The sequence below is a fragment of the Callorhinus ursinus genome, unplaced genomic scaffold (assembly GCF_003265705.2).
Source record: "Callorhinus ursinus isolate GAN/ISIS: 27379988/994484 unplaced genomic scaffold, GSC_fseal_2.0 scaffold2, whole genome shotgun sequence".
NCBI classification, from domain to species: domain Eukaryota; kingdom Metazoa; phylum Chordata; class Mammalia; order Carnivora; family Otariidae; genus Callorhinus; species Callorhinus ursinus.
Genome location: NW_027397064.1, coordinates 86205741 through 86220891, shown reverse-complemented (window position 1 = coordinate 86220891; position 15151 = coordinate 86205741). Strand labels below are relative to the sequence as shown.

Below are 15151 nucleotides of genomic sequence, written 5' to 3'. Positions count from 1 at the left end.
TAACCATTTAGAAAACACAACTCCCTCATTAAGAATGAGCCTCAGGAGTATTTATTTCTCTATACCCATGTTAGCTTATATTTATCTCTTTATTTCTTAGTTGAATGCTTAATTGAAAACAGGAAGTGTGTCCAAATAAAGAAACATAATTTCTTTTGATATTTTTAGATGCCCATGGGCCATGTGGTTTCCAGAGTTTTGCTTAATCATAGCTGTGATAACTTTTCATTTCTACCTTTTGGTTCATATACTTAATAAAGAACAAAATGAATCACCAAGCAATGAGGCAATTCAAAAAACAATTTCACCTCATCCCAGAGATGATTCCATAATATATCCTGAAATCTATAGGAATTGTTTCCATGGATTATTTGATTGATGATATAACCCACTTCACAATTATACCACAGTAGTTAATTGTAATATTTTTTTTCACTAAACTTCAACTCATCATCTGGTGTAAAGAGGAAAATATATAAGTTGGTTTATTATGTCAGGTAGAACCTACTCTATGTAGAAAAACAAAATGGAACAGTCATAATATTAGAATAACATCATAAAAATATAAAAGCCTCAATGACTTTCAAAACAATTTACAGTTTTGAATGACAGTCATGACCTTTATCTTAATGAAATCTAGCAACAGCACAATTGAATTTAAGAATCTACTGTACTTGAAAATAAATGTATATAATTCTGCCATTCCGTTTCATTCATCTTCATGAAATTTTAGGGTGAGGATTTATCTGTGGAAAAAGGAATGCTGTCTGTGGGTTTAGCATACTTATCTCTCTTTCTGGAGTCTGACATTTCAGACTCTGAATCCAGGATTGCATGGTTTCAAATCCCAATTCTCCCATGCTGTTTCTTTTGACTTTTTTTTTTTAACTTGAGCATGTTAAAAACCCTTCCGGCCTTCAGTTTTTTCACTGTGAGTTGGGATGATGAGATGAGTTCACGGAGAAAACATTCTTTAGAGTGGTACTGGGCCCATAGATAGTTCTCCATAAATGTTAGCTAGTATTATTATCATATGTAAAATATGAGCAAACTTACTAGAAACACAAGAACCTTTTTTATGCAGGTAAGATACACACTGAGGATGGGCCAAAGGGATTCTACCTCCAGGAACCCCAAGGTAGAGGATGAACCCATGTACTGCTTACCTGTACTCCGACAGGAAAACTTGGTTTTGTGATCACACACTCGTAATGTCCCATTGCAGCCTTTTTCATCACTACCATCTTCACAATCTTTTTCCCCATCACAGCGCCACAGATCAGGAATGCAGTTTCCATCGGGATGGCACTGAAATTCATTCCCGTTACAACCAGCGGGAGAATGAATCTCTTAAATTGAAATGAGGGAGGGAGAGGCAGAGGGGGGAAGATAGGAGAGAAATTATTATTTTATTTGAAGATTTTTTTTCACTTTTTTTTTTCCTTTCAGGCATTAGTATGCTGCCAGAGAGGATATATTTTCACCTTAGTTGTTTAATAGCTGTAATACTCTCCGATATTTGCAAATTCATTTTAGAAACATTAATGATTAGAGGAAATGATGTTTCTTGCCTCCCACAGAATTCCTGAAAGTGCCACATACATTAGGAAAAGGGAAGATATGTAGATTTTCTGTTGTGATTTGTATTAGAACCTCAAGAATGAGATCTTTAAAGGGCTTTTTGCTGTGGCATATATGAGATTTCACACTCTACACTAAATGTCAAGTCTTTGGTTGGTCTTTTGACATTTCTTCAGACAACTTCTTTCAGACTAGTAATGGGTAAATAACCAAAAAATCATAAGTACTTACTGATTAACAATATCTTTGAAGGATAATGTCCAAAATTTTGAAAACAAACAAACAAACAAAAAGCTCCAGATAATAAACAAATTCTTTAGGACATAAGATTTCAATTCTAGAATGAGAACAGTCACACATAAGAATTTGAGGTGCTACGAATTCAAGTTCAACTTATTAATTAATAACTCATACAATTCCCAGATAATAGTCTTCCTCAAAACCTGTTCACTGAAAATATAGGTTAAATTCTACAGGTTAAATTCTTGCATAAGCGAGAATAAGGAAACATCAGTGTTGGGGACATGGATGCTTTACAGTATAACAATTGAATATGGCTATCATTAGCAGTATTTTAAATTTTTACTAATATCTAATATTATGAAATATCATATGAACCAGTATCTCTAAATTCTGTTGTAAAATAGATTTTAGTATGTATTTTTCTGAATCTAATTTTTTTTAAAATTTTATTTATTTATTTGACAGAGAGACACAGCAAGAGAGGGAACACAAGCAGGGGGAGTGGGAGAGGGAGAAGCAGGCTTCCCGTGGAGCAGGGAGCCCGATGCGGGGCTCGATCCCAGGACCCTGGCATCATAACCTGAGCTGAAGGCAGACGCTTAACGACTTAGCCACCCAGGTGCCCCTCTAAATCGAATTTTTAACGTAATAAACTTGTTGCGTATTTCCTACAGCTATATTCAGCAATTTATCTACATTGCATCTATAATAGCAATTAATCTATATCATTATGATAAATTTAAAACAATTTCAGGTGAGTTACCCATTACTTAGAGCTGGTTTGGTAGGAATCATGTGGTTATGAGTTACGATTAAATTCACTTGAGGTCAAAGCTAACAATATCATTTATATTACCAACGCAGTTACTTAATCTTTTTAGACCTCTATGTGTTTACCGATAAGAGTCTACAGGGTTGTTGTGAGGAAATAAATTGGATATCTGTAAATATTTTAGCTACAAAATTTTGTTATTTTTGCTGTTATTTTCTATGATATAAATATTCATTTCCTGAATTTTTCTCAATTTAAAGACTTTCAAAAACTGTAGTATGTCAGGTGATACAATATTATAAAGATGCACAAAACAGACTTACCTCTAAAGTATTTCTAAAGCAGTAACAACAGCAAAAATATATATATAAAATGAGCCCCACTGTAGCAGGAATAAAGTTGTTTTGGTAGAACTTAGCTATTCCAATTCACAGAAAATCTATAGGACTAAGTTTTAAAAGTAACCACTGCAAAAAACACTTCTACTCATCCCACTCAACTTACAGAGAAGGCATTGAGTTTAGGATGGCTTTGAAGTCCCTTCCAAGAAGAGACTTTTTCTACTTTCCTAGTCATGCAAATCATTCTGACTTTGGATCTATACAGTGTTCATGATTAAACAAAATGTTTGCGGGGATGCCTGGATGACTCGGTTAAGCGTCTGTCTTCAGCTCAGGTCATGATTCCAGGGTCGTGGGATGGAGTCCCGCATTGAGGTCCCTGCTCAGCGGGAAGCCTGCTTCTCTCTCTGTAGGCCGCTTCCCCTGCCTGTGCTCTCTCTCTGACATATAAAATCTAAAATAAATCGAAAATAAAATCTATAAATTGAAAATACATGAATACATACATAAATAAATAAAATGCTTGCCTCCACACACAAAATCAACAAAGATGGTAGAGTCTGTGCCCATTCAGGAGATATATATGGAATGTGATACAGCAAACTCCCACCATAGTTAATTTGTTATCTGCAGAGTGTGCTATTTATTTAGTTTTTTTTTCTTATTTTTATTTTTTATTTTTATTTTTTTTTAAAGATTTTATTTATTTATTTGAGAGAGAGAGAATGAGAGATAGAGAGCACGAGAGGGAAGAGGGTCAGAGGGAGAAGCAGACTCCCCGCTGAGCAGGGAGCCCGATGTGGGACTCGATCCTGTGACTCCAGGATCATGACCTGAGCCGAAGGCAGTTGCTTAACCAACTGAGCCACCCAGGCGCCCTAGTTTTTTTTTTTTTAATTTCAAGATTTTTATTTATTTATTTGTCAGAGAGAGACACAGTGAGAAAGGGAACACAAGCAGGGGGAGTGGGAGAGGGAGAAGCAGGCTTCCCACAGAGCAGGGAGCCCGATGCAGGGCTCGATCCTAAGACTCTGGGATCATGACCTGAGCCGAAGGCAGATGCTTAACGACTGAGCCACCCAGGCGCCCCCAGAGTGTACTCTTTAGCAGTATGACCTAACTACTATGGTGGTAGAGAATGCTGGGACAGGTCTCATAAACAAGATATTGTGAAGTCTTCAGACCTGGAGACTTTTTAAAGGTAATTTGAGAATCCTACGTGATTTCAATATTCAGGAAGAGCAAAGGAGATAAATCAAATAGAGTTCCGTGATTCCATGGTGAGGAAGCCAACTGTCGTGCAGCGGTGAAATGGCCTTTGGTTCTTCTACTGACTACTTCAACTTTCTTGAAAACAAAATACACATGTTGGCTCAGCTGAATTTTAAAACCTGTAGTATGAGCTCAGCCAATAATGTATAAAGGCTCTATTTCAGGTAATTGTCACTCAGTGATTCCGAATACTTAATAATGAAGGTATAGTCTATTGACTTTTCTGCATTCTGTAAAATAAGAGTTGAAGACTGGCAGCTCATATATTGAATCTGTCCCTCAGTATGTTTAAGTTGGCAAACATACTATTGATCTCTTAAAAATCTGAAGATTTCCTATAAACAATATCTAGATTTTCCAGTTCCTTGAAAAGTAAAGATGCTTGGGCTAGCATCCTTGCAAGGTAACAACTGCTACCTGCTTTATATGGGGCATTATAATACATTATATATATTAACATATATGTTATGTTATAATATATAACATATGCAACAATACATTAATATATAGTATATGTTATACTAACATATATTATATGTATTAACAGCTTCCTATGATAATGAAGAGATGAAGATACTCATTTTTATTGTACTTTCCCTAGTGAATTTTTTTCCTTGGTGGAGGTGGACAGTAGGTCAGCTGCAAACTACATTTTCTTTTGTTTCTGAATCTACTTCTGAAAAGCTGTAGAGAAAATCTGGTTTCACTCTTGCTTCAATATTAGTACTAATTTTATTCCCTTCTGCAAATTAGTATTCCTTCTTTATAAGTCCATCTTATGAATAGCCATGAATAATCCTGAAATTCATCATGCTTCTCTTTGCAATAGCCCCATAATTTAGAGCTAAATTTACGTCATTTATTTTATTTTATTTAAGATTTTATTTATTTATTTGCTAGAGAGAGAGAGACAGCGAGAGAGGGAACACAAGCAGTGGGAGTGGGAGAGAGATAAGCAGGCTTCCTGTTGAGCAGGGAGCCCGATGCGGGGCTCGATCCCGGGACCCTGGGATCATGACATGAGCCGAAGGCAGACGCCCAACGACCAAGCCACCCAGGTGCCCCTATGTCATTTTTCATATATGAATTTATTTGGATCAATCTCACCCTCAGATTTATTTACATTGCTAAATCTTTTTCTGCTTTTTTAAAAAAGTCCTTCCTCTTTATAATATTTTATCTTTCTAGGTAATCATTTCGATTATTTCTGGAAATAATCAGCATGCTAAGTAAATAAAGAAACAGGATAGTGATACATAAGGAAATTTTGAGAAGAAATACATTACATTTAAAAGTACCTAACTGAAGAAACACGTTATTAGCTTAAATAAAATTAAATGGTATATACCAAATTCTATACTATATTTCTATTCCTCTTCCCATCCTTTATTTCTTCAGGTACTATGTTGCCTCAAGAATGTCAATAATAATGAAAGGAATTCTATGTTTAACTAATTATTGTAAAAGTCATGCTTTAACTCTTTTAAACATATTTTGGATTTGGTTTCAAAGATCTGGTTCTTTGAAGTCGTGTTAAATCATGAACTCAATGACCCAATGGGAAATTCTCAAGAAGATTTATATAAACTAAGAAATTTAGATAGATTAACCTGATTCAAAAAAGAGACTTGTAAAAGGTAAACTGCTGCTTCAGAAGAAGCAGTATGATGTGATCCAACAGTGTGGCGACTTTACATATAGAACCCGAGCCTTTTAGCTCAACGTTATTTACCGCTGGAAATAAGCTGTGGTTACACAGATCAAGGTGGCATCAATGAAAGGAGAGTATGCTGCTATTGTCTGAGTTTTTTATTTTTTAATTCAATTTGCATTTTCTTTGCTTCGCTTGGCATTGTTTGGTTTATCTATTTGTACTTCATAAGTGAGTCTACTCATTTGTTTTCTTATTCTAAGTAAACATTTATCTTATGAAATCTAAATACAAATGTGATTATTTCCCTGAAGCTCTCTTCTTCCTGAACTACTCATCTCTAAACTTCTATGGGTGGGTATACTATTTATACCAGATCATAATAAGTTTAAAATGACAATATAGTCTAGAGAGGGAAATACAATAACACATTATAAATATTCAAATCTAAGTGATAAAACAATTCTCCCTTTCATAATGCTTACATACATGTCACTAATGTAACCCTCCTGATCCCAGTTTTATTATTCCCCCAAACTTGGATTCCCTTCATCTATTAATGTCCATAATTTTCTTTAAGACTCGATTTAAAAAACAATTATAGAGGACTGGGGCGCTTATTCTGGTGTCTGCAGAATCAGGAAATTCATGGATAAGCTTTAGAGATTTATAAGCTCTCAAATTTTACATGATGCTTTACGTTGTTATACATCTTTTCCCCGGTGGAAGGGACTCGGGGCTTTTTTCGACTCACAGAGAATTCTAAGGAGAATGCCAAGACCAATTTCACACTTTCCTGTTTTTTATTTTTAATTCCCATTCCATACACCTTGCATGTAAACAGTAGTTTACATGGCATTTGATTTTGCTTGTGCTTCAAATTCATCATACTAAAATGGATTAAAGCCCAGTGAAAAAAGATCACTCATCTGTTCCTTTTGATTTTGATTAAAAATAAGCAAAACTGCTTATTGAGAGCACCCCATTTCATAGAAACAAAACCCACAAATCAGTATGTCTGTATTTATACAGATGATAAGCAGCAGAGATGATATTTGAGCCTACATAATTAAACTTAGAGCCTGCTTTCTTTACCACTGTACCATTTCTACCTTTTTGCAAGTTTTTTCTCCTGTAGAGCTTAAGAAGGAAAAAAAAAAAAAAGAATCAGCTCATATAATAATCATGAAGTAACAATAAACTCATTTGCTTTTTGTGTTTCAAATACTGTTGTTCAGTCTGTTTCATTTTGAATAAAGTATAATATTTATTTTATTCTGTTGCAAAGTCATGGTAAAATTTGGTCTTTTATGAAAATGAGAGAGCACCATGGATTCTTATAACAGAAGAAAAGAAAAGAGTTCTGCTCATGATTAAGAATCAGGTGGAGGGGTGTGGGGCGCCTGGGTGGCTCAGTTGGTTAAGCGACTGCCTTCGGCTCAGGTCATGATCCTGGAGTCCCGGGATCGAGTCCCGCATCGGGCTCCCTGCTCAGCGGGGAGTCTGCTTCTCCCTCTGACCCTCTTGCCTCTCGTGCTCTCTCTCATTCTCTCTCTCTCAAATAAATAAATAAAATCTTTAAAAAAAAAAAGTCAGGCGGGGGTAGGGGGAGAAGTAGAATGGGACAAAAGATAATCTGAACAAAGTCAGGAGCATTTATAAAATTCTATGTAGAGTGTGATGGAGAAGGGGAGAAAGAGAAAACTAGACAGGTGGGCAAGGCCTGGACCTTGAATGACCCTGTGTGCTTTGCTAAATGGTTTGGATTGAAGCCTGAAGGTTACTGGGAATCACAGAAAGGCCTTCCACTAGATTCTGATAATGCTCAGATACACAGTATTTATAGATCACTTGGGGAGAATTCAGACAATAAATAGAAAGAGAAAAAATTCTAAGATGTTTTAAATTTACAAGGATGTATATATATATACATACATATATACATATGTGTATGTATATATATACGCTTCTATTTCATTAGCTCAAACACTCAAAGTTTATACTAAAGTCAAGTAGACTAACACACTCACACACACACACACACACACACACACACACACACATTTTTATATTCCTTCCCTTTCCATGTATCATCCAATTCCCTCACATAAATTAAAAATACCCCAAACCTATTTTTCAATGTCTATTAGGTTTGGGTGTGTGTTGATGTTTAGAAACATGCTGTCCTCTGCCGGGAAATACAGAAAAAAAAAATTGTGGAGTTTTATTTCCTCCTAACCTCTAGCCAAATGAAATCTGCTTCTGTTAACAGTTGTTGATTTTCCCCTGGATGGAGAGCTGCATTCCTCGGAGGAGCCTGTGATGGCCGTTCCAACCTGGGTTCCAGGCCTGTGTGGTTCCCCAGAGCCCCAGTTGCTTAAGCTTTAGGGCTTGGCACACAATCTATCTTCGTAATATGGCTTGTCCCAGTGGAGTGTTAAAATGATGACTATGTTTATATGTATAGGCTCATGCTGCTTTACTGTTATGTTTTCATGTTTGCTAATGCTGGTTATATTTTTAACTAATGCAATTTTATTGTGTTTTTGCCCCGAAGCTATTTAAACCAAGCATACAATTTGGGGAATCTAATAAATAAATAAATGCAGAGCCCTGAAGGAAATGTGGCAACCAATGGTGGAATTTATACCAATATGTAAATGAATTCACTGTGACTAAATACTTGCAGTTAGAAGACTAGCAACTGTACAGCGACATAAAGGAATTTTTCCTCTGAAAATTAAAAAAAAAATGAAAAGCAGGATTGAAAAAATATACCATATTTTTTTTTTTTAGTCAGAATACATTTTTTGGTTTATAAGAAATGTTAAGGCTCCTCTGAGAAAATAACTAATAATGGTGTTGCAAATATAATGAATTATTTAAATTGTGAGTCCAATCTGGGTAGAAAAAATGGCATTTTTATTATGTTAGTGGAGTTTATACACTGACTTGTCATTCATTGCAAAATACTTTGAGAAGTAAAAAGCACTATGCGTTGAATGTGCATACAGCTTCCTGCATTACCTATAATCACCACGTGTCAGTCCCTGCTCTTCCCTAGCTTGAATCACTGTGCATTAATAATTCCTGTACCTAAGGCAGCTGTTTGCTCCAGACACCTAGATATTCTTCACTTGCCTGAAACCACTGAAAATCGGTTTGGCAGTATATCAACAGTTTCATTTCATTTTCAAACAGAGTGTGGACCTAACCTTGGCCTTTCTGCCTCAAGAGACCCTTAACATCCCATTAGGAAGTTAGGCTCTCCTTTGTTTCTGTAGATCCTTAGGGGAGCGGTGCTTGTTAAAATCTGCTTCCCAGACTGTCTAGAGCCTGTGTTGGGGTTGATGAGATGCACTGTTCTGCTCTTCTCCATGTTACATGGGACGGAATCCCCAGGGGCTGTGGCCGGTGTGATCGCACTATAATCTCTGCTGTGAACTAATAACGAAGTCAAGCCCAGAGCCTCCCCTCTTCAACTTGTCCTCATCCCATTGGACCTTGATGATGGCCCGCCTGTCATCTAGGTTATAGATGTCACCATTTGGTTATTAATCTGACCGCCCCTCACTCCCTTCCACCCCAACATACTTTCAGGGCATGTTTTTTGTGTTTTACTTTCAATTCTACAAACTCTTTTTACCCTTGCATGTAGCCCTCACTGGAGATTATCGTGATAAAAAAGTGGATGGAACTCTCAAAACCATTTATTAGTACATGACATTTAATGGGGACTTTAATAATAAATAAGAGACCATATTTCAAATCTTTAATGTTTACTGTCTGGGTCAGTTAGAAAAGTGGAAGTAAAAGAGAAGAAAAAAAAGAAAAGTTGAAGAGAAGGAAATGGGAAAGAATGTGTGGGTACCTAAACACAAATTCAATTATTGTAATACTAAAATGATTTGAGTATTTAAAACACATAGACATATGGACACAAAAAATATATTGAAGCAGAATTTCAATTCATGACAGTAAATATCCCCCAGTAAGGTAAAATATAGAAGCAAAATCTATGTAAAGCAAATAAAACATTGTTTTTAGTTCATTAAAATTAAGTTTTGGGGTGCCTGGGTGGCTCAGTCAGTTAAGCATCTGACTTGATTTTGGCTCAGGTCATGAATGATCTCAGGGTTGTGAGATCCAGCCCTGCATTGGGCTCCGCACTGGACGCCTGCTTAGGATTCACTCTCTCCCTTTCCCTCTGCCCTTCCCCACCTTTCCCTCTCTCTAAAATAATAATAATTAAATTAAATTGAAGTTTTGATATTTGGAATTCTACCATGAGCATTCCGTTTAGAATTTAACGTATCAGGGGAATGATGAACTTCTACATTATCTAAATATTAGTGTACAGAATGTATTAATCTGTTGAACTGGCTGTGTAATTGAGAAATCTTTTTTTCCATTTACTGTTCAAATTGGCCAATCGCCTTAATAGCTATGTTAGATACCAACTATTAACTAAAACAGGTGGCAATACAGATATTTTACATTTGGAATTTACCTCTTGGCTTAGCAATATGCTTAGCTCACAACAGGCATCAAATATTTACTGGAACAAAATTTTAAATATTACATTATTTAATTTGATATTTTAAAATAATGTGGAACATTCCTATGTAGAAAGAATGTGTATAAGCATGTATATATATTCACATAAGACATATGTTTGAGGAAAGGCCAGAGAATATCATTTAGAAATTATTAATGGCTTATCTTTTCTTTTTTTGGCCTTGTTTTCCTGCCCATTATTTTTTGCCTTTGTCTTTTAAGGTTGATTCTATGGAATGGGCATAAAGGATTATTTAAGATTATAGTTCCTTTAGAGTGTGTCTCTACTTGTGTTTTAAATAATGGGTCAGCAAGCTATGACCTGTGGACCAATTTTGGTCCACTACCTGTTATCATAAATAAAGTTTTATTGAAACACAGCCATAATCATTTGTAGACATATATTCTTTTGCTTCTTTTGTTCCAGAACAGTGGAGCTGGGTAGTTGCAATAGGCAAAATCTAAAATATTTACTATCTGACCTTTTACAGAAAATATTTGCCAACTCCTGTTCTAAAATGGGGTAAATTCTGGTTATGATTCATAGAAAATACCATTAAAGTGCATACATATCAACAATAACAACATGCCGTGCTGAAAATTCTGATACCAGTGAATATTCTGTGCCAGGAAGGTCATGGCAATTTAAGTGGATGCTCTTATGCACCAAAGTTATTTGTGGAAAGGTTTTAGGTGCAAATAATGGCAATTCATTTTCCTTGGGAGGCCCATGTGTACACACATACCATCCTAAAACCAAAATAAGTTTCCCAACAAAAAGTGAATAAATTTGGTCATTACAGTGCAGGAATATAATATCTAAGTGCAAATTCAGTTGATGCTTCACATAAATAAAGGAACAAAGGCTGACAGTTCAAACAGGTTCTGAAAGAATCTAACTACCAACTACTTATACAGGAAAAGGGCAAAGTTCTATCCTATTGCTTATTTCTTCACTCTCACAAGAGCATGACACTACTCAATTACTGAGAGGTGAATTAATTATTTTGTAGATCATCCATGCCCCTTGTCTCTTTTGTTTGTTTGTTTTAATTTGTCTATTTTCTGCTGAATGCCTGAAGTCCTACCATTTCACTGGTCATTACCCACAATGGGAGAATAAGGAAGCAGAATTTAAGACTGTGGAAATTAATTCACTCTTGCCCTTATTTTTCGGCTCTATTAAAAGAAGAGGAAACAGGCTGAGGTTCTTCATTAAAATTAAGTCTTTCTGTTACCTATTGACTTTTGTTATTAATTATTTCTTTTAAAAAACAAGAGATGTTCTTCTGCTTAGTGTCAAGATGCATAATTATTGTCAATACAAGAGCTAAATTTATCTAAGAATAAGTGTAGATCTATTATTTTCTGTATAGTTAGGATGAAGATAATTGACTTCTTTCTTCCTATTTTTATGAACGTTTTTAATATTTTATTTTTAAAATTATACTTATCTGATTCCCTTTAATTGTCCTGATAATCACGATAATGCTAGAAACATTATGGATTCTCAAAACAGGCTTTGTTATCAATTGATTCAAAAGCCTTGAGTCTTCTTTGCTCTTGATGTAAAAGTTGTTTTCAGTATCGAGGTTAAAATGACCTTTAAAGAGCTATTTTGTCCGGGAAAACAAAAAGAGGTTTCCTATGGATAAAATCCATTAATAATTAACATTGTTTTGATATCTCAGTGTTAACATTTCCTGAGGAAAATAAATCAATCTGCGAGAGAATAATGTTAAGCCAGAAAATTGGTATCTCATTGAAAGTAGATATTATACCTCTCTAAAAGTAGATGAAGTTTAAATTTGCTATTACTTGTATTTTATCAGAAAACAATCCATGTTTTCATTAAAGGAGGATAATTAAAAGTCACTAGAAGAGAAGATCATATGATTTTGCTGACTATATAATTTGCTAATTTCCTCAAATTCAAGGACAATATTTTATTCTCAATAAAATTCAGTGACTGAGACATAGCAGCAGTTATTTTGATTGTGTGTTTTAGGAAAAATTAAATTGAAAGCACCTTCAGAATATTTTCATAAAAGGAAAACAAAACAGATGATTGAGTCTGATTGTATATAGTATTTATTGGTATCTTGTTTCCTATGTTGTTAGGATTAAACTGTGCTGCAAAAACGTGATGGGTTCAGCTGAGATGGGATAGGATATAGACCAGAAGTCAAGAGATTCTCTCCATGCTTCAATGTGTAACCTAAGTCTTCAGCCACAAATCGAGTTTTGATAACAGCCCTGCTCTGGGTGCATTCAATGTCCTTAGGTAGGCTATTATCCCTTTTTGGTGGGCCGTACAGTCTGACTTTCCTGGATTTTCCACAAAGAATTTAGCATAATCATTTATATCCAAAACCTCTGGGGCACCTGGGTGGCTCAGCTGGTTAAGCGTCTGTCTTCAGCTCAGGTCATGATCTCAGGGTCCTGGGACTGAGGCCCACATCGGGCTCCCTGCACGGCGGGGAGCCAGCTTTCCCTCTCCCTCTGCCCCTGTTTGTGTTCCCTCTCTCACTGTGCCTCTCTCTGTCAAATAAATAAATAAAATCTTTAAAAAAAAAAATCCAAAACCTCTCCTGAAAATGTCTTCCTGGCTAAAAGTTTTCAGTCTAAAATCTCTAACACAGAACATGATCAGCTCCTTCTAGGAAGCAGCATGTTTTTGTTACTGTTCTATACTCATAAGAATAATTTTATCTAAATGAGCCCTTTCCTCATCTGCCTGATAAAATAACTGAACTGAATGATCTTTCATTTTTCTCCCAGCTTTCTAAATTTTCTAAGTCTATGAGGTGAAACTTTTATGGCAGACTAAGGTTCTTTGGGTGACTGAAGAAATTGTCTTTGTGGGAATGTCCACAGCTATTGTAATGACAAAGTTTCAGAATCTACTTTATCAAGGAGAGTTGTGGGAGTGAAAGAACAGAAACAAACAAACCAAGAAAGAGACAGGCAGATTTACTGCAGTTATTTAATATAATGTTCCAGGTTCCTTCCAGGGCTCTTTGGGAAATTTCATTACAATGACCTGTAGTAAGTAGAAAGTTCTTTCTTTTCTCTTAAAGAAAAATGAGAATGCAATGGAGAAAAACATAGTAATTATTTGGAGATCATATAAATGTTATGCATAAAGAGAAAATAAGGGAAGGGATGAATTATATATTCCATCATTACAGAAGCAGGGAGCTGGATGGAAGAATAAAGAACAGAAAATCTTTGCTTGAAACTCCAGCTGTGTAATCCTAGGCAAGTATTTTAACCTCTCTGAGTAATCCTTATTGTGAGGACTAAATGGAATAACAAATGTAAAATGCCTGGCAACTGGTGGGTGGCCAACATATGCTAACTCCTCCTCCCAACACTGAATTATTACTAATGGGATCTTCTCACTCACTTACTGTTAAATAACAGATACTAGAAAAATTAAACTCTTCCTATCTTTCTGGAACGTACTACCTATTGGACAGAGAGGACGTAAACAAAAATAAATAAACAATAATACAAGATAAGGGAGATGTCCTATCTATTTTATTTTATTGAATCCTGAACTGAAAGTGCAAATATTTATTGGATAAATGAAAGTGATTACACTTTATTAAGGAGATGTACATGAATAGATCAGTATGCCTAGTCTTAAACATAATCATGAAAATAAACTCCAGGATCTGGGGATAAGGCAAAGAAACAGAAAAGAAAGTTACTAGATATGTAATACCAAATGAATAAGGGTTGAATTCTGAGGGTGTAATCAAATTTTGTGGTCAAGAAATAAACTCTTTCACTCAATAATTATTTACTGAGTATTAACTGTGTATCAGATATCGTACTTGACTATGAAACTACAAAGACAAAATTATTCTAGCTTCCTTCTTATATCTGTGAACAGGGAAGTAGTAAGGCAAGTGAATGAATGAAGGACTAAATGAATGAATGAGGACAGAGCCCCCCAAAAGGTGAAAGTTTCCAAAGCAGAAACAGTTAAGCAGTTAAAACAGAAGAATATGACCATGTGTAGGAATATGTATTAATAATGTTATACACTTAACTGCCTAATGGATTTGGGAACTTGTTAAAGATTATTCATAATAAATCAAAATTGAAGGTCAATACCTACTTAATTTCAAATTTGCATTTAATTTGCATTTGTGATGTAAATAAAAGATCACATATGTTCTATCACCCAGCTCGTGTGCCTAGTGCACCTGGCAGTAAATATCCCCTTTTTAGACAGCCAAACAGAAGGCATTAAAGAACAGTGACCATAAATCGGGATCAGATGACCCTTCAAAGTAAAGAAAAATCCAAATATTTGAGGGATATTTCAGTTGCATTTAGGCGAAATTGCAAAATTTAGGCAAAATCAATTCTACAGAAACCTGTTCTATTATCCCATCAGGTCTGTGCTGAAATTATTGGGTATAAATTTTTACAACAATTTCTGAATGGAAATTGACCTAAAGAATAGCTGTCTAAAGATACTAAAAAAAAATGTTATGTTTGCTTTAGAAATGCCTCATTCCTTGGGAAAATTTGGTTAAGACTATTCCCAAAAGAGTAGAAGAAGGAAAGTATACATAATTCAAATGAATTAAACTGTCAACAATAAGATTAATTCTATATATTTGTTATTTTATAGATGCATATGCCCAGTTTCCTTTTTTCTTTTTCTTCCTTTCTTTCTCTCTCTCTTTCTTTCTTTCTTTCCTTCCTTCCTTCCTT

The 15151-nt window shown here is 35.2% G+C and overlaps 1 protein-coding gene across 1 annotated transcript in view; it reads right to left on the bottom strand.

Annotated features, from left to right (window-relative positions):
* Positions 1–15151, bottom strand: part of LRP1B (LDL receptor related protein 1B) — a 1894461-nt gene that overhangs the window by 683926 nt on the left and 1195384 nt on the right. The window contains exon 21 of the mRNA XM_073905704.1: positions 1167–1349. Within this exon, the coding sequence (XP_073761805.1) occupies positions 1167–1349 (183 nt within the window). The remainder of the gene's footprint in view (positions 1–1166; positions 1350–15151) is intronic.